The sequence below is a fragment of the Phlebotomus argentipes genome, unplaced genomic scaffold (genome assembly GCF_947086385.1).
Source record: "Phlebotomus argentipes unplaced genomic scaffold, Phlebotomus argentipes genome assembly contig_33, whole genome shotgun sequence".
Classification (NCBI taxonomy): domain Eukaryota; kingdom Metazoa; phylum Arthropoda; class Insecta; order Diptera; family Psychodidae; genus Phlebotomus; species Phlebotomus argentipes.
In genome coordinates this window covers 962,155-988,761 of record NW_026776167.1, presented here as the reverse complement: position 1 = coordinate 988,761, position 26,607 = coordinate 962,155, and the positions used below count along the sequence as shown (strand labels likewise).

The window sequence follows — 26,607 nt, the reverse complement described above, 5'->3', positions numbered from 1 at the left end:
CACACAGAGAGCATGTAAATTGTAACTTACGAGTGAATTCACAGGCACACCAGACTGAAAACCAGTCGCGGTGGTGATTAGAAATTATCTAATTTGACTTGTTATTCACCCCATTTCAATTTACATTACAATATCACAACATTCATGCACTATTTTTGCCTCTTTATCTCCAATCGCGATCGCGAGCACCCCCACAGTCACATTAGTGATCAAAGTTTGATTTAATTTCGCAAAATACCGCCACTTTTTGCATAATATAAACAGGTTAATGATTCTGAAGGAATATGCCTAATGACGTATTGAAAAACATTCATGCAAAATTCATTCAGTTCCTTATTGATATTTAGGTTATAAATTTAGAAGATTTCTATTCACAGTTTGTGACAGATATTTTGACAATTGCTTCGTTTCATGACAAACTCTTTTTTAGAATATCGCAAACGACATTGATCTCCTAATTTATGCCGTGCGAATTTTCGATGTTTACGCTAATTAAAACTCTGCCCACACAATACAGTGGCAAACAGTTTCATTGATTTTCTTATGAAAATGAAAATAGTTTTGGTTTTTGTGAAGACCTCATCCATTATTTTTGACTGTTTGTGCAAATGAATATGGAAAGAGGAAGAGAGAGAGAGAGAGAGAGAGAGAGAGAGAGAGAGAGATGGAAAGTTAGCTAAATACTACGGCGTGATTCATAACACTATTTGATATCTTGAATATGGCTAAAAATAGTATAGGTAGTAATAAAGATTTGCGCAAGATGTCTCCTTAGTGTGAATTGAAAGAATAAGAGATTTGGAGATGAAATGAAGAAAAAATTGAGCGCAATCTTTTACTAACCATCACCCGTTTTTAACCTCAGTAACTCTCTACTATCGTGCAGCTCCAGACCGGGTCGACCACCGAAACGGGGTCCTGTGGGCCTGTCGCTTCCCGCCACGCACATGTCTCACCATCCGCAACTGAAAAAACATCGACTGGACAACGGTGACTATCCGTACGAGAATGGGCATCTCAATGGTGAGTTCTTTTCGCACTTATCAAATGCTCTTTGAGACATGGAGAATCTCGAGACGAATGATACAATAATAGCTGCTAAATGGTCTCAATTTGCTTTACTCACTGTATAGTTTCAGGGAATGGAAAGAAAAAGAGATGCGATGAAGGAGAATTGAAATGACTCGTGGAAGGAAAAATATCATTTTGAAAATTATTTATGATTATACAGCATGTTCAGTTGCTCTGCAGTTCCTCCTCATGGCATCACCCATAAATATGTGGGTATTGGAGGCTGTGAGATGGAGAGGGAGGGAAGAAAGATATGATGTTTCAATGTCGAAGTTGTAGTTCTTTTGAAATTAAATCGTAAAATCCGGTGGTGATTCTTTTGGACTTCTTCACAATATTGTTGTATTAAACGTTTCTCTGTTTCTCTCTCAAGTACCGTGCCTTATAATTTATTATCATTTTACGCAGAAACAATATAAATACATACTTGTGGCTGCCAAACTGTTGGCGATCGCTCTCTCGAGCTCCATTCAATAAATACTAAGATGTGCAACATGCAATACAATGCAGAGATCCTTGGCTCAGCCGTCTATTTCTCTGAATGGAGCCTCTGGGATTCTGTCTCTTGTTCCAACAATAAAATGCACCATTGGCAAAATAGTATATTGATGGCTGCACGCTCTTGTTTATCCCCTCATAACTATAAATTATGGTGTAAATTAGTATTAATTCCATTTGTTGCTGCCGTCATGTTCAAATGTGAGAAATATAGGCAAAATTGGTAGCATTTTACGAGATGATACTTGATGAATTTATCACTTTTGCCTTCGCCTGGCAAATTGCAAGTTCATTGAACCTGCCAATCGAGAGTGAAGACACGAATGAAGAGTGCGCTTCTAAAGAGGGCCAAAAATTTAAGACACGTCGAGGCTCTTATAGTCAATTTTAATAATTTAATCCCTAAACAAAATGAGAAAGTGAGTAGGCGCGCTTCAATCAAATTATCGATTTTCTAAATGCCCTACTTCCGCGTCGTACTCTCTTTTGCCTCATAAGTTTGTAATTTGGCCATGATATACTCAACACTTCTGCACATTTCAACCCCACAATATAATCTCAGGGCACGACGGTTTTCGACCCTCTCTCATAGCTTCAAGAGTTGGGGGAGTTTTGCACGAAAACGCACAACCTAATTTTAAAGTCCTCGCGTATCATTAGAAATTCGATACTGGGCGATGTGTAGCATCAGTTGCCGAGAGTGAGAGAAAGAGAGAGGTAAAACGCATGTAATATTTAGTAATTTTCCAACTATGATAGCGGCTCATTGCCATTCGTTTTCCCAAGCAATGGGAGCCACTCTCGTATTGTAGTTAACAATCATCACCATAAGCAATTTCATCGAGAGGGAAAAAACCACTCAACTATTGTTGGATTTGTTGCCAAAAGTACTCAGTCGGGATATTAAATATGGGATTTATAGCGCAACAACAGAGATATTACATCTGTTTCAGCCCTTTTTATGCGGCGCGCATTTTTTGTGGCTCTCTCTCTTTCTCTCTCACTCTCTACATATTTAATAAAACGTTGCTTCTGTATCTTTTCACGATCGTTGCATTTGCAATATGCTGTACCTTTTGGAGGTACTCAAATGGGCAAAAGTACATGGGAGTGATCATGCGGTTTATTGTATGGAGTATAATAAGATATTATGTCTTCTATTTGCAATAGAATTTAGGGGATTACGAAAGGCGTTTGATAAATTTTCGGATGAAAGCTTCAAAATTATTAGCATTATGAAAAATTGAAGCTATATAGAGCAAAATGAATTGGTTTCATTTGCAATTTTATTGTTAACCCTTTAGGGCCGCATGAAACACAGTTATTGTGCGAAAGAATGAGTTTTTAATTTTGTCACTTTGAACCGGGGCTCTAAAGTGTCATTGATTTGAATTTTGCATTTACAAAAACAAACAGATTTGAAAAAAAATGTTATGCTTTTGTTAAACGCTCGTGAGCATTGGAGCACGCAAAGTGGCATTTTTGGCATTTTCTCCCTCTTCTCAGGCATCGTGAAATAGTTTGGACGCATTTTTGACATTGTTTCAGGGCAATAGGGTAAAAAGACACGCGAGAATCGCGGAAACGGATAAAATGCCGATGGGACAAAAAAGCCCGCGAAAATCCCACCAGAGAGATACAAAGTGGAGAGGGAAGAGACACACAAGTTCGCGATGGCAAATTGCATAAAATAACAGATCTGCTCACTCAGTTTGGGGTTGGAGAAAAGGTGATCGGCAATAAAAAATGCCGAATGTATCATTTTGATTATTGTTCTTTGGCCAAATACGATAATAGCAGCGTTTTGTATCCCGTACGCGAGACAAGGGCCACGCCAGGGTCCAAACAGAACGGTTCGCGAGACACATGGAATTAAAGGAATAAAAATAACATTCTTGCGGTGATCAAAATGAAATGAATGGCTATAATGTTAAACGATTCTCGAAACATGCTCGGCAATTTATTTGTAATTTCTGAAAATTGATAGAGAGGCGTGAGAAGGGGAGAGAGGGTTATTATTCGGGCAGTCTTTTGGTGAAAATTGGGCGCACGCAAAACTGCCCATTTTCCTTCACCTACGTTCATATGACTGTTGGGATTTGAGACAAGGTGAGAGAGGCTATTCTTCGAGAGTACCATAAATAAAATGTGTGCCCCTTCGGCTGGCACTGTGCCCCATATACATTATATCGGAAATTGAGGCAAATTGGCAAATTGCTGGAGTTCGGTGATTTATGGGCGACCGCGAGAGACGACCTTGCAATTTAATTGCAATTTTCCAATTCCAACACGCACAATTAACATTTGAATTGAGATTCCATGTCTAGTCGCGAGAGACACACACACACACACACACACACGAAGATTTTATTTTTTGCTCTCTGTAGGGTGGAGATCTTCGAGCCATTTGTGCACTGTTGAAAGATGAAACATCTTGCGGCAAAAATTAAATGTCAATTTTGCGGCACGCAGTATAAGATTGGTTCACCCAACATGATTGATGACAGAACCTCGTGATATTGGAATATATCAAGAGAGACAATATTTAGTCGGATATTTTTACTCCATAATAGTGTCAAATGCGCAACCCTTTTCCACACTATATTGCAATTAAAGCCTTCATGAAGTGCAGGAACAGGAATCCCACCGTGTTGTGTCCTCTTCACGATAATTAACTCCGACTTTTTAATTAATTAATGACACGATTCACCATTTGTGACATTTGCAAATGTGAATATTCACTTTATCTCTTTCTGTGCATATGATGCGCCCGTCAACTGGATCCCACCCACGCCTGGGTGACGTTGTACAATTGGATTCGTGCCATCGCATACCCCTGTGGTATTTAAATCAACCCCCATAGCGATTTATCAGGCACAGCGAGGCGCTCCTTTCGCGTCCCACTTTAGGGACCGTGCGAGGGTGGGTTTTCACTTCATTCCACCTCAATTGTACGGGGCTGAAGGCCTTTCTCGAGGGACACTCATGCCGAAATACAAGTTGAAAAGGCTGTGCACAGAGAATTGGTGGAGTTATGCGTGAGGAAATGGGTAAAATAAATAAACATCTTATCGATATTGACAGGAAACGGGCAAGAAGGGTTGTTTTCTGGGTGCGAAGAGCAAAATTCAAATAACAAGCCGATTATTTTGGAATTAAGCTCTGTGTCAAGTGTTTGGACACACGAACGACCCAGTGCAGAATCTTCAATTGCCAATTGTAAAATTTGATGTGCACACTATCGAACAGAGCGCTGACTTAGATCTTTATCACTCCTTAGCAACTTTCTCCATCCTTCATGGTGTATAAGATAGCAATTTTCGTGCTGTAAATTGTTCATTTCGCCCACACCATTCGCACTGGGGAGAAAGAAGTTTGTATATTAAATGCAACAAACAAAGGCGAGCCGAAAAACCTTATCTCTAGCGTACGCGTATTTATTCAACATGTTATTGAAAAATGAGTTCAACTGACGATGAGGGGATGAGCCGTGTGATTCAGTATAGGAGGGAAAAAAATATTATTTTCCTCTGCCACCCTCAGTAAAAATACTGTTCTTCTCGCCTTCCCCGCACATTGACAGAGAAAAATATAAATATTGTTATCGACGTGCTGACATTTCATAAGCAAATTCTGGGCGAGAGCTAATAGAATGAGAAAACACACGAACCCATCAAAAAGTAATTTTCATTTTATGGCACTTTTCCATTCTTTGCCCTCCTTCGCATCACTTCCTGTCCTTTCGATTTTTTTTTCTGGATCAAGCACTAAGAAGAGATTTTCCGCACTGTTCTTTCCAGATATTTCGCGATTGGAGAAGTCACCTTTGCTGGCGAATGGATACAATCCACCTCCGACTCATCTGAATCACATGCAATTTATGCAGATGAACCACCATCCGGGAGCAGCCCTGCTCAATCCGTCGATGCCACCCCATGGAATGCCACGACCAGATGGAGCCATGATGAAGGGGGCGAGCGGGATGCCGGGAATGGATGCAATAGCCAGGTGATTATCACATTTGTACTGCTTTAATTGTTTGGAAAACTTCTCGCTTTTGTGTGAATGAAACGTGGCTGAGAATTCGCTGAATAATTCATTTGATTTTTATGATAACATCAAGATAATATCTGTGCTAGCAAAAATCTGGACAGATATTTTTAAATTTGCATTAAATTGTTTGCTCTTTCTATCTGAGAGAGTCATTTGGTTTTTCAGCAACGGTTTAAAAGTTAAAGAGACGAAAAAGTGGTTTCTTACCATTTCAATGATTGTTCAGATTTTTCTGAACACAAGCTTTAGAAAAGACTACATTTAAGCATTTAAACTCATGTGTTTCAAGTGAATTTAGAATTTTTGTAAATCAATGTAATTGGAATGTTCAGTGAATTTCTCAACAACTAAAATAGACTTGATTTCCATCGCAGGTCTGGAATCTGGGAGAACTGCCGGGCTGCTTATGAGGACATCGTGAAGCATCTGGAACGGTGAGTCTATATGGCAATCAATTTGATTTAACAGTATCATTTTTAATCGCCACTGTCGACTAATTGGGAAATTTACAGAGAGATCCATTTTTTATCATATATTTAGGGTGGCAAATATCATCCCTTGTGGCGTAACTTAACACCACTGGAGGATTGTATGTGTTTGTGCGTGTGTGTGTATTTGTCGTTTTCCGGAGATAGAGGCGGTGGCGTTTCCAAAACCCATGACTGTGGAACATAGATGATTAATGACTAGAAATTTTTGTTGTTTCGTCAACTTCTTTCTTTTTTTTTCAACGCTCTCATGTGCAACTTCTTTTTTGTTCACTGGAGGGTTGCGCGCCTCACAAGCTCAGCAGATTTCGAGTGTGAGATAGTCAAGTGGATGAGATTTTATATCACATTTTCACTGGTCGCACAGGGGCAGAAAATGTATATGGGTATCGCGGGATTTGTTGTAATTTTTCTGATTATATGGCCTTCCTTAATAAAGAATGACAAGTTGCGATTTTCTTTAGAGATGATTTTCTCCTCATCAGCTTTTCTTTTGCCAAACGCACCCCTCCTAACCGGCATTCATGTGAGAGAGTGAGGGAAAAGTTGCTCAAGGAAGCATAAAGATTCGAGATTATTTAAATTAAAAATAATTTTATTAATGATTCTTTCGTGATATATATTTACATTTATTTCCTATATATGCCATGTGGATTCTGTAAGGTGGAAAAAGAGGAATAAAAGTAAACAGAGATGAAAATAAAATTTATATCAAAGCTCTTTTCACGGGAAAATTCATCTGTCTTCTTGGGTGTTTGAACAAGGGAGATAATGAAAAAGTGTGATTTATCGTCACGTATTTTGAATTATTTCTACCTAGCAAGTCGTGGCTTAATTCAAAAAGGTTGGGGTAAAGTGGGAAGAATAGATCTTAGTTATTATTTGCTCACAAACTGACCAAGAAGGTTATATTTTCACGTGTGATGCTTTGAGAAGAACTCGTAGAAATACGCAAGAGAATGAATTTCTGCGATACAATGAACCACATATTATCTTTATAAATCATCTCCTTCTGAGACAAGTGAATTGTACACTACGGGATGTCTTGGCGTTTGTGTTGAATGCTTAGAATTGCCACGTAGAGCGGGATTCATACATATATATATATCTATACCTCGGTCTTCAATTTAATCCTGTATAACTCAACACACGACGTGCAAAGAGAATGTGCTTCTCTTTGGGTTTGATGGCGGAAAACCATATGGTTTTAACCTTATTTTCGCCCCTCTCAAAAAATAATGTCCCCCAAAAAAGGTAAATTGATATTTACTTTTAATAAACCTCTTAGTCAACGCATTAATTTTGCTGTTCTCCGCTTCACACATCCGTCAATCATTTACATTTACGAAAATGGTCCAAAATTAATTTGTGTTGAGAAAAGAAGATGCTATTATGAGAAATCTTAATCACATGTTTCATCCATGTGACTCCTCCCCATTCCGGGGGCAGCTGAAAAACAGTGAAATGATTCAAATAAGTATGGTATAATTTCATAAATGAGCACTCAACGGTAGACAGTGGAAAAGTGTACATACATATATAGCAGGGTTTTCTGTCGAAATTTCTATCAGAAGGAGAATGATAAATTTCCACACTTTTTCTACGCGACTGCCTCCTTGAAGTGAAGAAAAATATCCAATTAGCATAATTTGACACTGAACTACGCCTCATTTCCATTGAACCAGAGATGACTGATGACCCAAAATTAGGTGCTTATACCAATGCTCCTTCCATAGGTTAGAAGTTAGACTTCTTTCTTTCTGGACAAGATAAAAAAAAGAGGCCGAACTTCTCAAGATATAGTCATCATCAAATGGCAAATTTATGGCAAACTTGTCATCATATTTGACTTTTAAATAACGGGCAGATGGAAAAGAATGTTGGGTGTGCTAGAAAAAGTTTAAATTAATCCTCCCTCTGGGGTGAAAACGTGATAAAAAATCCCTGATATCGCTCTTTCACGCGTCTGCCATTGAAAAGTGGAAGAGAGACTTTGCATAAGTGACCACTTGAAGTTTTGCTGACACCTCAAATATACATTCCCAAGCCATATCACATCGCTCTTTGATTTTATCCCCGCACGGAATCTCGCAGCATCGCGTGTTGGTGAGTGGCACTCGAAGGTGAAGATGAATTTCTATATTTTATTCGCACATTCGAATTTGATTTTGCCATAGCTAATAACCTGACGATGGCAGAAAATGCTAAATGTTTAAAAACACACACACACTTTCTTTCTCTCTTTTCCTTGGATTTCATCCAGTACAAAAATGCTGCAATAATTCCATTTTTGCCCTTTGTGCACGTTTGAATAAATATCAATTTTAAAGTTAATCAAATACCCAGCTAAACAAATATTAAACATTGACCTTTTTCTCTGGCTGGTGTGTCTCGAGAGCACACCCTCTGACACTTTTTCTGCTCAATTCTCTGCACATTTGCACATTTGGCTCGTGCTGAGGAGCAGTGACATATGGATTTTACACTTCCTGAAAACTTAAATATATCTATTTGTGAATTTATTTCCCGTAGGGAAATATAATAATTAATAACACAATGTTGTTTCTCTAGTTGTCATTCCCAATAACGCAGAGTTTGGATCTAATAATCCTAATCACTTTTATTGTTTACGAGACTTCTTTTTCCTTTCATCAATCAATAGATCCTATTATATATATATATATATATATATATATATATAGAATACCTTAATATCGGCACAAATTCATCAGCGAGATTTGCCATTTGCAGTCACCATGAGCCTTGTATACATTTTGTGCATAAAGGTATAGAGCGTGTTGGCTCTGATGAAAGGGGAGACCCTCACGTGTGACCATACATAAAATGATGATGATAAGTGACGATTCGTGGCGAATGAAAAATCCACGAGCGGTTTTATTTTCAGACAATTCACCAAATGTGTGTACTTTTCAACCACTCCCGCAAGGGATTCATTTCCATTTGTAAATAGGTAAAAAGTGACGATTTGTGGGTTCAGCATGAATTGTGGATGTTATTTGAGCAATCCTCTCTGGCTGTTTGACTTTTGCAGATGATGATTGTCAAACAGTTGATTAAAATTCTGTGTAATTTTACAAGTTTACGGTTCATCAGTCAGCTATATGCGGGATGGAAATAATGAATGCTTGTGACCTTTCGCGGAATAATTCGAGAAAATACTGCATATATCCAATAATGTCAATGTTAATACTTTTCTGTGTCTAAAAGCAAGTTAGGCGCTCAGCGGTGAATCATGCGAATGAAATAGTATTTGCTTGCTGCCACCCTAAAATCTGCGCACAACCCTTCATGATGTACATTGAAGATATTAGAAATGGGTGTAAAGGAGAGAGGGAGAGAGAGGGAGATAGAGAGAGACATAGGAACAGAGAGAAAGAGAAATATCTTTATTTGTTCATCTGACATCCAAATCGATGATTGATCGAATCGGAATCTGCATAATATTTTTTTCTTTTTTAGAGGGCTTGGAAACTATAGGCTCGTTTACCTAAGTAAAGTGAATTTTTAGAAAATGAAAGACTACGACACATCAGGCATTTAATCAAATTTAACCCGCACAGTGTCACATATGAATTTGCAAAAGCATAACTGTTGTGAGTGTGGAATTTAATAATTACTCTTTCATTGCTAACTCGGCTCGCAAAAGGGTTTTATAGCGTTGGTAAAGAGGGTTGATGGTGCAAAAAACCACCCTGTGTAATTTTTCCCTCCACTTGAATTGCCATGAAGATTTCTCTCAATGTGAATTGGAACATGAGTGAAAATGATGGAAAATTGTATTTGGGAAAATAGATTTTGCAGATATTGCGCGTGGCATGACAAAAATTGATGACTTTTCATTGATTTCTGCAGATATGTTTGACCATGGAGTTACGGGCGGGGATGTTTTTGATACATCTTGATACGTTGTGTGCTGACTTTTGTATCATTTATTAAGTCAAGATCACAAATTATGTTGACAGCGTGTCAGCAACAGACCATCAACGGCTTCCCGGCGTCGAATTTTGCCACATTCATTTGCACGCTGTCTTGAAAATTGATTAACTTTCAAGAAATCGCAGTGGTAAACATGGCAATCATCCCCGAATTTCGCGAGATTTCCCATCTATACGACTTTCTTCAATACATCCAATATTTGTCTTCATTCCTCATCACTCTCCGCGTTATTTGGGTGGGTGGTATTCTTGAATATCTTCCAATGGCATTCTCGCGAGGAGTTATGAGAGTAAAAATAAATAAAGTGGCACGTCTTATCGTTGATTTTCCTTGGCATTTACCCGCACGAGTTCTCATTTGAACCCCTCCAACCAGAATGAGGAGACATTTAGAATAAATATTGTGCGGTATAAAACCATTCGATGGTATTGAAAATTGTATTAAAAAAAGATCAATTCGTTTCGTGTGCTGCATATTTGTGCTTATCTCCACCGTAACATGTTTTACCATATTTTCCCTCACACTCGCCGGGATTTTTCATTGAGGGAAAGAGTAGAAATTGTGAAATGGTCTGGGGACTTTTGTCAAATTGGGGGTGGTTCTCAACCCTTGTTGATTTTTCATTCACTCATCCCACGAAGTCATCGACAACTCCACGAGAGCGATGGTACTTCTTTTCCTGCACTTGTGAAAGAAGGAAGAAAGGAAAAAAAACATATAAATGTTCCATTTCACCCCCTTTGCCTTCCATGTAAGGGTGGCGTTCTTGAGAAGAGGCGGAAAAGCCATTGAGAAACCGCGACAATCCTTTTATTCCTTCCCACAGGACACATAATCTCCGACCTTAAAAAATTTAAGTGCCAATTTAGGAGGTGATCTTACATTGAAATCACATTTATTCTATCACATTTCTTTCTTCTCACTTCCATCCAAATCGGGAGGGTGTGCTTTTTCATAATGGTACATCTTTTGGGTGGCAAAAAGGGGTGGAAATGAGAGTGTTTTGAAGATCATAACGTCTCAAAGATTTCTCGGGACGAAGAAATGTGTATGCCTTTCTAGTATAAAAACGGTAATATTTCAACTGGTGTGAGTGTATTTATTGAAAAATCCCTTGAATGGAAGTTGAGAAAATTGATATTTGGCTGTGCTGTCCGATTCCATTCGTCGGATTCAGGAGAAATGGCAAGAATTCCTTCAATGCCATCAAATAATCCCATAGCATAACAACATATCGTCTGTATGTGGCTTTTTTCCAAGGGATAGAAATTAATAAAATTGCATGGAATTGCAAACATTGTTTTGGGACTTGCTTATGGCATTTTTCACATACCATTTTCATTTATTGATGGACACAATTTGGGAAAGAGAAGGGAACAAGCCTCACTTTGCTTTCTCAGCACGTGCATATTTAAAAAATCCCCATCCAATTGGCGATATTCAAATGAAGATTCTATGGATAGAATAGATGTCACACTCTATTCTGTTTCTATATTTTTTGGCGAGGGTTGGAACAGCTTACTCCTTATAAATTTTGCAATTTCATAGATGTATATAAAAAGATGCGGAGCAATTGAGTTAAAATAATAATCATAACGTGATGGAGCAATGAAAATGCAAAAGTGCAAGAAGTCGCGAAGGGAGGATGACAGATGTGATAAGTACTTTGCATAAATTGGTGCTTGTTTTTTTCTTCCTTTACATTTCTTCCTACAGAGCAGTGTTTTAGAGAGGGGTCTCCTAGAGGAGCAATATGTCATTTGCTGATGATTGCTCTCTGTGCTCTGCACGATATTCTCGGATAGGTTTGCAAAAGCCGAATTGACAAATGACACAGGGGAAAATTTGAATAAAATTTACCGTGGAAAGAGACCTCGAATATGATCGAATGTCACAGAAAATATGTGATACTGCTGGAATTTTCTTGAAAGTGTCGGAGATAAAATGAGAGATTGTTTTTTGTGATACTTTGAATCACAATTTTTCTTTAATTGTGATCATTTGATATAATTCTGTTCATCACTCTGAAATGGATTGAATAATTTCAGTATTGTTTCACTTGTCAGACTTATCAATGCAAAAATGCTGAGTTCTTTTAGTTTTAGTTTTTATTTACTTTGCTAGTTGTGAACAGGTATTTTCTGCGTCTCAAGTCGTTAGGAAATCAAATGAAGTCCACATTTGCAGCTAGTCAGACTTTCATCCTCATTCGATCTAGTTGTTGCCTCTCTCCTGTCCATTTGGCTTTTCTGCTAATGTGCAAATACGCACTCGGCGCCTCATTGCCACCCCCAGCGGCAGCCAGCCAGAAACAATAGACCGTTGTCGAGAGTGCGCTATGTTTTGGGGCGAAACAATGTGCGAGCATGAAGCAATATATAGGAGGCACTTAATTGAATGAACGGACAACTAATTAAGTTGTTGTGTGCTTGTTTTTGCCTTAATTTCCCACACCTTTTTGGTGGGGGAGGCGCGCAAGGCTCATTTCACGAAAATCTTGCCTTGTCACAATTGCTATTTCCGCGCATTGCAATTTCGCCATTCGCTCCTTGGTGATGTTCTGACGACATCATTGTTGATCTCTCGAATGGGAGTCCATTTGAATAATGAGCATGCTCTTTCTCCTCCTTTGGGGCGCTAGAGACAATTTTTAATGCCAATTAATGAGACGACCTTTTGTTCTCTTCATTCTAGCCTTAATTCACATTTAATTTCCATGCGGGGTGTGCGAATTCCGCCCTGGGAACTCTGGGTGAAATTAGATCAATTGGAATGATAGAACTGAGTCAGTGAAAAGGAAGGAAACATGTGAATTACCTTATGGTGAAGACAATACCTTCATTTAGTGTCATGACGGAGGGAATGTGTGTGTAAATCTTTATGATCTTTTGCATATGCAAATTATGTGAAAATAGACTCACTGTGCGTGGTCCTGGGAGCTCTATTTCAATTCACTGGCATCATTACAAATCCCAAAATAGAGGATATGGCGTAAGAGGTTGGCAGGCAAATGAATTAAATTAAAGGATTTTCACTGTGTGTGATTCACAATTACAAGAAGGGGGTGTAATTCAATTAAATACATACATTGTGTGTTGGGTATATATGAACTTAGGCTTGTGAAGGAATGACGAAGAAAGCGAGGGTGGGATTGATATAAGACATCACGAGATTATTTATCCATTTCAAATCCATTAAGTCGTCTCCCGCGGATGGAAACAGAGGTTTTTTGCGTCCTACCTTTCACCCTCATTCGGCCCTTTGTCAGTTCTGAAATTACTCTTTTTCTCTCTTGGCACAGAGGACAATTAGATTGTTGAATGAGACTAAAGATGGGCGAGCACCTTACCCTGGGTTCTCTCTTTCGCCACCCCGCAATTGCACGAGGGTGGGATATGAATGTAAAACTGTCTTAATTTTTTTCATTTGCGCCCCTTCTTGGGGTCCTCATTAAGCATGCTTAATGTGCTTAATTCACCCACAAACCAGAGGAAAATTTCTCGTACTGAAAGACACCGCAAAGCGACAGAGAAAATATAAATGGGCACCCCAAGCCTCGAAAAATGTACACTTTGTAATGTGCAAGTTTAATTTTTAATGACTAAATGCTTTTAAGTTCGGTTTAGCTTTTAAAGCTCCAGTGGGCGCACGACTCGCCCTCTTGTTAATATTATTATTGAATGCTATGGGTAAATGGTTCTGTGCCGGGGTGAGCAAGATGGAAATAATATATTAAAATGCGATATGGCACCGCGAGAGGCACAATTTTCACCCTGAAAATTTTCCGAGGGGCTTCGAAAGTTATATCGTCCTGGCCTCTGCCTGCATGCCGCATGCTGCAGAGTGAGAGAGCATTTATTGAGAATTATGTGGTGTTTTCCCAATGATAAATGCATTTAAAAATTTGCATGAGTAAATGGGTTTCTGTTCGAAGGCACGTAATAGAGCGCAAATAAGGATAAATTAGTGTTTCGCGCTCTGAAGGGCGCGCAAATTTGCCATGGAAGATATTCCCTACATTATACTCACTTCCCTCTTTCCCCTTTTCTTTGCAGATTGCGTGAGGAGAGAGGTGAGGACAGGGCAGTAGCTCTGGATCAAAAACCACGAGATCTCAGCTCGCAGAATGGTGAGTTGTTCTCAATCAACACTATGTAGCCAACAAATACAGGAGATGAAAGGCTATGAAGTCCTTTCCAAAGAGTCTTAAATAAAAGTTACACGCACACTTGAATTTTGTCATGCAGGTTCATCGAATGGTCACAGTCCTGTGCTGAATTTATCTAAATCCAATATCGATCACAATAGTGCTGATGATCGATCGGATCGCAGTGAGATTCACTCGCCAGTGCCATCGATTCGCGACGAAGACGAAAATCTAAGTGAGGAAAATGTCTCGGAGATTGACGATCGTGAGGAGAAGGATGAAGGTAAGGATCACTTTTGTCTTGACTGGGTAACCATTCGTATAACTCACTCGCAGGAATCGTGATCTAGAAGCATAAAACTGAGCAATACGTAGCGGGGAGGCTGATCTGGAACGATCACAATGCTCGTTCCATGTGGTGGAGAGTAAAAAAATATCTGTTACTTGTACGGGATAAAATGGACGCGGTGTTTCTCTCAATTATAAATCAGTTTTCATCTTATTGACAACTTACACCGATTTCACGTGCTTGAATTAATATTAATTAATTTTAACTCTTTTTCCCCGTATGCGCTTTTGCTTCTTTGCCAATATTATAACTAACTATATACAGCACACAAAGAAGTGGCTAAAGTTCTCTTTATCTCTCTCTGCCTCACAAGAGTAGTGTGTAACCTTTGACTTCAAGTTGCAGAGAGATCAATAAATCAAGTGATGAAAATTTCTAGGCAATATCTGGACAGTCTGTGAAAATGGTCTGCGCAGAGAGAGAGAGAGAGAGAGAGAGAGAAAGAAAGAGAGAGATTGTTCCATAAACTTCAATCTCTATTATTATGATCAATTGTCTTTCAGTGGTAAGACATGATGGAATTTCTATTTTATTTAACTTTCCTCTTTCTCTGCTCAAGATATTTCAGATGCTGAGCAAGATCATCCAGCGCCACCGCCGACGTCGATGCCCAATTCCGAGCAGGCGCTTAATTATTCAACTCTGGCCGCTACAGCCGCTGCCGTGGCGGCAGGAGGCCCAGGCAGCGTGCCTGATCAGGATCCCAGTTCCTTGTCATCGACTGAAACCCTTCTGAGAAACATCCAGAGCCTCCTCAAGGTAGCGGCTGACAATGCCCGTCAGCAGGAGCGACAGATCACTTATGAGAAAGGTAAGTTTGATATGCTTTCTATCAAGTGATACACATTTCGATTAACTTAGGGCCGAAATCACTTTCACGTCACCCTTTTCCAATCAAGCCATATCGTTTATGATGTTGGGCTACGATTCACTTTGTGCGGAAGAGCGACTAGAAAATTCTTATCAAACACAATTGCCGCCGTTTACAGTGCTCCAAACACACGCGGAGTGGTGAATAATCAAAGAGAGACAGAGAAAGAGAGGGAGAGAGAGAGAGGGGGTAGAATTCGAGTACAGAACAAACATTTTCACTGATAAATAGAAACTAACATATGTTCTTCAATATCATTCACTGTTCATTTGATAATGCGCGGTGAGTGTGCGAGGCAGCCAAAATCCTAAATTGATATCAATAATTGGAACATATGCTGCATATTGTAGGCCAATAGCAGGTTAATCATTGAACACTTTCCCTCGCTTGAAAATATACCCATATAGATTTATTTTATCAGCAGCAATTTACCAAGCATTTCAATTCCCTTGAGGTATTGAACACATATACTTGAAAATTACTGGAAAATTTTCCTGAATCGTATCATTTAAGGGGTATTCAAGTAAGTAAATCTCCATCGAGTTTCAATAAATCTCGCTGTGTAGCATTAAAACTTCGCTCTATCGCGCTTAATGGTCTTTCTTGACTTGCTATCAATGTTGACCATAGGGAACGCACAAGAACTTGATGACCACTCAAGAAGGCATCGCGCGGGAATCACAGAAAATTCACCATCCAGCAGCTTAATATCGCAATTGTACCCGAGGGGCCATTCATAAAGATTTTTTTGTACACCCTATTACTGAGACTAGCTCAAGTCTGTTCGTTGAAAATATCAAAATTATCATTCAACAGACTATAAAATATATTTGTTCAGAGTCACAGAAAATTTGCGTATTAATCAGGTGTAGGTATATTTAAACGGGGATCGTGTGATGAAATTCTGATAATTTTTCGTAAGATATTCGAATGTCTATGGTGTCTCAGTATGACTGTCCTTTGGTGGTATAACTCTCCATCGCATGGGGCAAAACTTGAGAATGCTCTTTGGCTCATCTTTCCTTCTTTATTTGTACTTCTTTTTCCACTCTTTCAATTGCGTTTTGCTGTTGAACCCAAGAGAATATTTCTACTGATTGAAATTGATTATTGGTAGTTTTGCACTCCGTGTGTGATGTATTTGTTTGATCCTCCCTGCTTATTTATCCGCAGCATCCATTATGTTTCTCTTCTTCTCGGTGCCTTTTTGAATGTTTTGGGCATTTGATAGTGCGACTATGGGAGAATTCCACGCGAAGTGCAATCGAAAAAACATACACACTCACACACGATTCGATAGTGGAGACAATTTGTTGGGACAATTTCGCATAGATCACAAGAACAGCGCGCGGTGTGTGAGGAAGAAGTCCGTGTGAGTTGCAGCTTCCACGGTGGATAGCCTCCGGGGCGGCTGAAGCTTCATCGGCAGCTCAAGCGGTGAACTGCGGAGGAAAGGAAGGCGAATGATGTGGAAGTGAAAATTCACTCCTTCCATATTTCTCTTGTGCGTCTTCATGGAGCCCCTCGTGCCTCCTAAAACAATGAGCACAGTGCGCGATAATAATTGGTATTTCTTATGCACTGGCATCTAAGTGCCTGCAGTCAAGTTGATGTTGGAATTTTTAATGGCACAACACATTGACGGATGGTCAGCGCCTTGAGGAATGTCCAAATCGACCAGAAAAATGTATAATTGCATTAATTTTGCTCACTTTGTATACCTGATGAGTTAAGCTTGACTTGCCTTTCCGTTCCTAGAGGGGGGTTGATTAATTAGCAATGTTGGGGAAGTTTTATTTCTCGACGGATTTTTGAGGATAATTTTCCACGGAGGGAATACAAATTGATTTTGAACCCTTTGGCCCAATTTAATTTTTTTCCATGGCAAAGTGAAATTTATTTCTACGTCTGTTTATTTTGAACCTACATATGTATATGTATTGTTGTTTTTCTGAACATCGAGAAAATCTTCCCTTCACTTTCCATTTCACCCCCCAAAAAACATGAGCCCCACAGGATTTAAATACAAACACCCAAAATGGGAAGAAGGGCGAAATGTGGGATTCACTCTATCTTGATTTACAAGATTAATTTCTTTTCGCTCCAATAATTCAATTAATTCACAAATGCCTTGAGCATTTTGGGATTTGCTGCCTGGGATTGTATAAACTTTGGCATCCCTCAAATTTTCCATTCCAACTGTCGATTTTGCACTCACACCATTCGGCCAATTTCACATGTTTCTGATGCTGTGTAAACAATCCCTAGATTTTCCTTCTCTTTCAACCGCGATGATCGCGAAGGCGTAGGGCCACAGACAAGATCTCTTGACAATTCAATTATCTACAGTGCGGAATTCCAACATTGGAGGACAATTGTTTGGTGCTCCTTTTTGTCCAGAAACTCAATTATGTCGCAGCGGTAAAAAGCGCGCGAAAAGTGACTCACGACTTTCCACGGGACTTCACGGAGATTCCTTCCCGGAGTCGTGGAGGCATTCCGCGACTCGCTCTTGTGTCTTGTTAACACACGATTACCATGTAAATTGACTTCTCCACTATCGACTCCAGATGCAATTAATTAGTGCGGATGTTTTGCTGACCTTTTCCTATATTGCATTGTTGGGGTGATATTGTTTCGGGCTCCCAACATTGAACATTTTTTGTTGGTCATCATTTCTTGTATTTCCACAAAAGAAAAATGTTAATAGGCACTTACTTTTCTTAGCTTACGCAGTGTTGAGATTTTGTGGGACAAGAAATAATATGATCTCAATTTTATAAATTTCTACCACGGAATTTTGTTTCTTCATGTTAATTCATTTAAATCATTTCATATAATTGTTTCAAGCAAATTCTGAGTATAAATTATTCGTTTCCTTTGTTTAAGGAAGTTTTATTAATTTATATTGATGTCGTATGAAATTAGTGACTAATCAAATGCCGCAACATTCGGCTCAGTAAATTTTAGTGATCTTCTTAACCCTTTTAGCAATCTCTATATGTAGTTACCTTATTTCTCAATACTGGCTCATTCGATTGATCACAGAAAAGCCGTCATGCGAAATCGCAGCTCCTAATTCCCAACTGTTATTTCGTTGGACTCGCGAGAGATATTCAGTACTGTGAGGTAATCTCATTAGGTGCACTTTGATATACTGAACATAAATAAATTTTAATGATATCTCTTTCTCTCTGTTTGGTTGGGAGTTTTTCACGAAGGCGCTACGGAAGAATTGCGCTTATGGCCACAATGAGAGGTATCCCTGTGATATCGAATACAGATAAAAGTCCAGAGAGTCCTGCAGTCTGGGCTGTAATGCGCATCGCGATAAGAATCTCTCCTCCACTTGGTCGGAGAGATTTAGATAGTTTTTTGCCATGTTGCTGAGGCGCAAAAATTCTTCGCTCTCTCTTTCTTTGTGCTGCCCATTTTTGTCCAATTCCCCATGATCGCGACACCCAAAGGACGGTCTGTGTGTGTGATGCAGGTTTTTGAAGAATGCCATGGGTGCTCTACCAGATTCACTAGTTTGCGGATCGCCAGCAGGAGTCAAGGAAGTGAGACTGGCGGCGATGAGAAACACGCATTCTAAATGGATATCTGGTCAAACAGCCTCTTTGTCTTATCTGTGCTTGTTATCGAGGCGTTTAGTGATAAATACCATTCGCAGTTTATACTGTGGTTTTATGCTATTTAATTTATTATTGCATTTAAAGAGCATAATGCTGTTGTTTTCGCGACTGGGGCGAGGGAGGCCATCGAGCCACGACAATGTGAAAAGGAGGCCCCAACATAATAATCTAATCTCGTAGGCCGCGTGGACGAGAGAATATCGTTAAGAGGTGACTCGCGGAGTGAATGTTAAATCTGCTGTTCAGATGAAATCTCTTGCTCTCTCTCTCTCTTCGCTGCATTATAACCTAAAATGCACCGAGTGGCTGTGTTGGTAAAAACGAGTCAATTAATTGAGAAATTCAATTGGGATTTTTTATTCTCATGCATAGCAAACTTTTCGATGGGAAAGACAATAATATTCTGCGCCACCAATGATGAGGATGGATGGCGAAGATGTTTATTAGAAATTCCATCTACCCCGTAGCCTGTTATTGCTTATGTTACTGATTCAGATTTATATACCATAATAATTTAACCGCCGAGCTTGAAAATTCCCATATACAATGGAACCTCAGAGAAAAATCCTGTTTTCTTGCATAAAATAAATATTGTGGAGAGAAAGAGCGAGAAAGAGAGAGTAATATTATTATTATTGAAATTATTTCCTATCTAGCAAATAAAATACAATTCCATTCGGGTTTGTTTAGAAATTATTAAGCACACGCTCCTGTATTTTGTGATAATCAGCCCAAGGCAAGACTTATGAAACGTTGTTTCCTCTTTCGTATTATAAAGCCGAATGGATCTCGGCAAATGTTGCGTTCTGACAAAATGGTAGAAATATTGCACGTTGAAGAAAAAAAAACAGAAAGAAGTATAGGTGAGGAAGGAGGGATGGTCATTAGGGTGGTGAAATACAGTGCTGTACACTGTAAGTAACACAGATGAATTTTTTCTCCTTTTTAGAGCACAATAGAAAGATCCAGAAGATACATATGCGAGATACAATGCGTCAGAATTTAATAATGCTTTGAAAGCAAATTTAGTAATGTAATCAGACCCAAATTCATGTAATTTTTCCTCGAAATGTGAGAGCGAGAAAATCAGTCGGGCAGTGTTTTCTTGCAGTGAAGCTCAAAGGAGCAATATAGGCTCTTAATGTAGCTGTGCAATAAAAATTTAAATAAGGCAGGATTGCATGAAACACGGTATGAACATTACTTTCCATTTTTTCAATTAAAACGAGACAATATAATTTCGGTTTCGTTGTTCCTTTTCTCCGGAGTCCTTATGGGGCAAATTGTGATGACGAAGGGTGGTTCTTCACCCAGCACATAAAGGTGTTCCTTGTAGGTGGAGGCGCGCGCGATGGAATTATCGTCTGAGGTGGGCGGTGGGTGAGTCGCAGCTGCTTTAATGTGATTTTTAAATTACCCTTAGTCATTACTTTTTGGTTTTTTCTCCACTCTCCTCGCCCTCAAATTGATTCCACCGGAGAACGTAAACTTCCCGCCCAAGAAGTTTTTTTTTCTTTCCTTCATTCTTTGGCTAAGGAGAGCTCCTGCAATATGGAATATTATACGATTATGAATCTTATCCCGGTATTTCTTTTGTGCTAAGTGAAATTAATAGCCCTCAGATATCATATGGCGAGAGATGGTGATGCTCAAGAGGGGATGGAAATGTGCCTTTTTCGGTCCGTCTCACTGTCATCATTCCGCACTTAAGGGTGCGCGATGGTGAATTAGTTAAAACAGGAAAACGCCAATGTAATTGTTTCTTCTCTCAAGGCTTTCAATCCCCATTTTATAAATCATCTCTTTCCCGGGGATCTTTCAAAAGCCATTGCGATTGTATGAGGTGGGCAATAAAATAATAATAAGAGAGAGATACACTTTAATTTCACATTCTACATATACAATTAAATATTCCGTCGTCAATGTTTAGGGACAAAATTGTATGGCTAATTGTTAGGTCTCTTTACCCTCAAGATATGGCAAATCTACGTATCAATTGAGGTTTAATGTCTCCAAGTTTGGGTAGAATCTTGGAAAATATTCACACCATTCCAATCGAGATGCGCAGAGGGACTCCAATAAATGCTATATGACTTTAATTAAACACACTATTTGAGTCATCTGGCTGAGTCTCATTTCTATTCGAATCACACTCTCTTGTGTGACCAATATTCCACATGTTAGACCTCATGGAATGCATGCGAAGAAGTAGAAAAGCCAGGCGAGATCCCCCTTGGAAACATGTGGCGCCCATTCGATAGGAAAACTGTTAGACACATGGATGGTATTAGTTCCAACTAACCCCTTAATTGCCCCCCGACACAAAATATGAATATGCATTTTGGTGGTGTCCCAAAAAGGAGGAGTAGCAGAGAATGGGTTCATGGGATTAGAAAGATATTGTGTGTTGTTATAAATTTTGGGGAAAAGAGCATATAAACTATTTTGGAATTTGGCTGGTCACAGATTATAGTCATTAAGCGTGGTTCCTGAGGTTGCATCACTTTGAGAATTATGAAAAGAAATAGATGTTCTTGAGAACATCAGCAGCCAATCAGTTTCATTCCATCATGGAAAGGTTTCCTAATCTCATCTTAATTCCGTCTTTTTTAGCCGAACTGAAGATGGACGTGCTGCGGGAGCGTGAAGTGAAGGATTCTTTGGAGCGTCAACTGAGCAATGAGCAGAAATTGAGGGGTGAGTAGCTAAAATAACCCCCTCCCCCCGGGGACACTGGGTGTCTTTTTCTGCACATTTGAGTGCAAACAATGCGGGAAATGTGTTCATTTGCTGTAACTGCTCAGAAGTGTAATGAACTCGGAATGAGGAGGGTTGATGCTGTTTTTCAAGCCTCATCTGTCATCATTGTGTCCTCTTCGGTGTGAAATCTTGCGCTCATGGCAAAGGGTGAAGGATAATTCCATTGATCTTGTTTTCTGTGTATCTTCATTCAATTCATTAGACATATCTCTCGAAGACTTCTCAAAATTACATGCGGCATTAATTATTGACAATATTCGTAGAGAAATCCGATCAGGGTCATTTTTCAGGTTGATTTATTCTCGCCATGGTCTTAATAATACGTTGTCATTTTAATGATCACTGACTGTCTCTCGTGAATCCCCCAAGTTCAATGACGCGCGATGTAAATATTTCGCGAAGACGCGTCTTGATATAAAATCCAGTTTCTCATAAATTTTCATTCTCTGTTGAGACCACCTTTTTGGCAGTGGATGCAATTACAAATCCATTAGAGCATAATCGGAAACTAAACATTCGTGACTTCTGTGCTTTTCTTGTTATAGCAAAATTGAGCGACGCCTCAAATATTGTTTAACTTTGTGTTTTTCTTCTTGAAATCCATTTATTAAATAACAAACCATGGGTGAGAAAGTACTATAGAGGCTTTGCATTTGGAATAGGGATGATTTGGCGCTATTAAATTGACATTATTTATCCCCTTCTTTTTCCATGCGCGCATGAAAACTTTGTCATTTTTGAATATTATTATTGGCGTGTCTCAGGATACTTTTGAAATAAATTTCTTGTCTATTTTATATTGATTTTGTACACAAACACTCGAAATTGCGGTGTGAACAAAATCACTCTATGGAATTTCATATTTAGGTGAGAGATATATAATTTAATTTCCCGGCATTTTTCGGAAGGGGGGACGTTGAGTGGTGGCCAAAAACGCGCAGACACACCCATTTCCTCTGTTCATGTAATATAACAAACCCTAGCAACAGCATCTAACCTATGGAGTCATTTCATTGTTCATTTTCATCCTTGTCTATAATCGAGAATGGTGTTGAGAGATTGTCGGCGGTGGTTTGTTAAAGCTCCTCTGAACTCTTCATATTGGTGTGAATTTATCCAATGAGTATGTGTATGTGAGTGTAGGAGATGAAAAGCGCACATATTTATGCCAGGGAAGCTCTTGTAAGGTGTGCTTTTGTTGTTTTAATTAACGTTGGAACCTGAAGCTTTTGTCTTGTAGTTGTCGCAGTCGCATTGGCACGTTCCTATTTTCACCTGGTGTGCTTAACATTCCAGATGCTGGCGATTTTGCTTCCCAAACTTATGTGGCATTGAGACCTTAGTTTATTGATAGGGAAAGTGCGAAATATTTCGGCTAGTGTATTATTCTTTGGCCAAAACACATATATCATATGATGTCAATGCAAATGTGACTGAAAAATTTCCTTCGAGTTTTGTCCCTTCATTGAAAACCCTCCTAGGATGTGGAGAATATTCTTGAATGCTCGCCCACGAAAATCCTGCTGTTCTGTCCGAATCTTGAGTTCATATGACCCTACACTTCCCCTACCTATTAAAATTCACCGCAAAACAACCACGCGAGCTCTTTAATTCTCCTCAAAGACTATCGCCCAGATATTTCTTCTTTTGAAGAAAAGAAGGGAAATTGTTGGGAAAATTGGGAGCGTAACAAGAGAGAGAGTGATATGCATTGAGGGCGTTCTGTGAATGTGAGGCATTTCGACAAAGGCGCAGGAAGAAATGTGGTTTCCGAAACTCGCATACGTTTCACAGAAGGGCTAAAAGGGAGTTATTGTTTGGCAAAAGGCACCCATTTAGCGGTCATTTGGAGAAACAAAGGACTTAAACGGTTCAGGTCTCGTTGGTTCTCCATTCACATCTCTCTAAAGATATACAATTCCGCAAACGATTTAACACCTTTGTTCCGGGCGGGATGTTTACTCTATAATTTACTCGATTTTGACTGACTTCATTCAAACTGAGAACTTTAAAATCATTGCAAAAAGTACTCAAAAGTAGACATTGTAACTTATTAATCACTTTAGCGTATTGTGCCACTTGCAAAGAAAAGATGTGTTTAATGCTGAAAAAGTGGGAAAAGGGCTAAAAGAGGTGACCACCTGCGGTAATTGAATTTTGTCCATTGTTTGGGTGTAAATTAAAGTCCAACAATGCGATCAGAATCAGAAAAAAAGCACGAAAGCCGGAGACTGAGAGAATGGGAGAGAAAAATTGGTGGCTCATGTGAAGCGTGTGGGTGTCATGTTTCTTCGGGCAACACCATCAGCTGGGATGCAAGCGCCACAGAAGCGTCCACGGGAGGCCAAAGAACGAGCGGAGGGAAGTGAACAAGAGATCGAGATGTCACGCTAATCGGATTCGACGTTCCACTAAACTGCAGTTTTTCAAAAGGGGACCATCCTAGCCTCCGGGATATAGAAAAAATAAAGTTGTGGCCCTGGGATCCCCTTCTGACCGGGCAAAATTCACTGAGACAGAAAATTCCAATCGAATTGAAATATAAATTTTATTTCTGGGATTTAATCGATTGTATAATACTCCGTTTTCTCATGGGTGATGCTTTTTGCTGGTGGTCGGTCTTAAGATGGAATTAAAGTTGAAATGATTTGTGTGTCATTTGAAAAAGGAGTTTTATTGTGGGATTTCAGCGCGCTAATCACATCAAAGTGGAATTAAATGAGAGGAGTTTCGTGTTGTCAAGAAATCTCAACATTTCTGTGACATTTGATATTATTCTATGGCGTGTTGACAAAGGTATTCTCAAATGGACAAAATCATCCCAGCAGCTCATCTAAAACAAGTGGAGATGAGGCTTGCCTTCGAAACTGAAATACGAATAAATGAAACAATTATTTAAAATGACTTTAGAAAATGTTCAAAGTAGGGAAAAGTAGTCATTTATCGTAATTTCACCCTTCGTGGATCTAGCATTTAAATATCTCTTCCAATTCACGGTGTGTATGCGGGCATTATTGGTGAGTGTGTGGACAAGAAGTTTCTGACTGTGATGGCCTTTGAGTGAAGTGACAGGACAAGTAACGCCCTGTTCTTTTGAAAATATTACACCGACACTGGGTCCTATTTTACATTTCCATCCTTGCTCTCACTCTCTATTCTCCACACACTGGGTATATTTAACCTTGGTCACAGGGGAAAAATCACAGTCCATCCCGGGTCACCGGAGAACTGAGTTGTGCTAACAAAACATAAAGTAGACGAACAATCACCGGAGATTTAATTAAAATCACTTCAATACGCAAAGGAGATGACCAATAATAATGGGGGGAAGAACAGAGTGTGCTTCTCCAGTCAGGCAAATTTTATTTAGTTGAAAATTGGTAACAAAATACAGACAGAGTGTTAAATTTCTGTATCGATTTCGACGATGAGGACACCCAAAAGTGGCATTTGGTATAATTGGGAAGACGACTCGGAATTTTAGCATACCATCTATATTTCAGGGTCTTGCTACTAATCCTGATCACAGTATGTGCCATTGAAAACGCAAATTTTTTGACACATTCTAAAAGGCATTTACCTTTTTTCACATTTTCACGTTCTGTCGGATAAATTTGTAACCTTTCTAGCATCTCAATTTCGTTATTCCCCACGGTAATGTATACAAACTCCCAGCTTCTGATGTACGGCACTTCAATCAGCACACCCTGTCTTTTCTATTTCCCAACTTCCCTTTTCGCAACGAAACGCGCTGTTTGTATATTTTATTTTCGGATGATTGATCGCACAAATAAATTTATTTGATTGTCACACTCTCCATAATTCTCCCTTGGGTTGTCACTGCAAATTATTAAAATTTCATTTCTCTAAATTATTTTTCCTCACACCTCCCTTTCTGATGGAGAATATTTATTCCGGAATTCCCCCAATGTGGACTTACTTCGTCCCTAGATAAATACTTTTTAAGTTACCCCGAAAGCCGAGGTGTTGCTGGAAGGGTTGATGTGCCCGAAGATAGACATTTTTGGGTGAGAGAGAAACATACATGAGTGATTCTCAGGAAAGTGATCAAAACAGAAATAAACAGGGTGGAAAATAATCAGTTGTCTTAATCTTAATGGCACATCTTTGAACGATGGGCGAAGGGGCGGAAGAGAAAAGTGGGAGTGGCAAGCAGAAATCCAAGGAAGAAAATTAATTATCGCCCATTTGCAGTCATTTAATGGGTGCCTATTGATTCTTTAATGCTATACAATCGAACGAAAATATGTGGACCATAGAGAGGATGTGTCCATAAACACATCAAAATCACATAAACAAGATCAAATAAAGCCGGAGTGAGTAAGTTTATTATTTCGAATGGTCAAGAGAGCGCCAATAGAATTTAATTAAATTTTTGGCGTCGCAATAAAAAGCAAACTTGATGCGTCTTTGAAATTAATATTTTCTCTCGCGTGCTAAGAAATTAATTACTCAGTCTCTGAAAAGACACAAATTAATTAATTGATGGCGAATTCACGTGAAACCTTCCAAGTGCTATTGAGCTCCTCAAATCGTACGACCACGCGGCGAGATTTCTTTTTCATTTGCGAGGCTTCAAAAGATTCCCTCAAGTGTTATATTCAATCGACCAGTGAAAATATTAATAGTTTCCCACAGCCATTCATTGAATTGTTTATCCCATTTAATAGCTTTCATATATTGCACAAGGAGAAATTTTCCAAACATACAGTTTTTTAGGCGACTTTCGAGTGTTAATAGAAGGCACACCAAGAATG

General features: G+C 39.1%; 1 protein-coding gene across 1 annotated transcript in view; it reads left to right on the top strand.

Moving 5' to 3' along the window:
* LOC132256906 (dachshund homolog 2) overlaps window positions 1-26,607 on the top strand; it is a 77,993-nt gene that overhangs the window by 33,273 nt on the left and 18,113 nt on the right. The window contains exons 3-9 of the mRNA XM_059753502.1: window positions 887-1,023; window positions 5,370-5,577; window positions 5,997-6,056; window positions 14,123-14,196; window positions 14,315-14,497; window positions 15,123-15,374; window positions 21,683-21,766. Of these exons, the coding sequence (XP_059609485.1) occupies window positions 887-1,023; window positions 5,370-5,577; window positions 5,997-6,056; window positions 14,123-14,196; window positions 14,315-14,497; window positions 15,123-15,374; window positions 21,683-21,766 (998 nt within the window). The remainder of the gene's footprint in view (window positions 1-886; window positions 1,024-5,369; window positions 5,578-5,996; window positions 6,057-14,122; window positions 14,197-14,314; window positions 14,498-15,122; window positions 15,375-21,682; window positions 21,767-26,607) is intronic.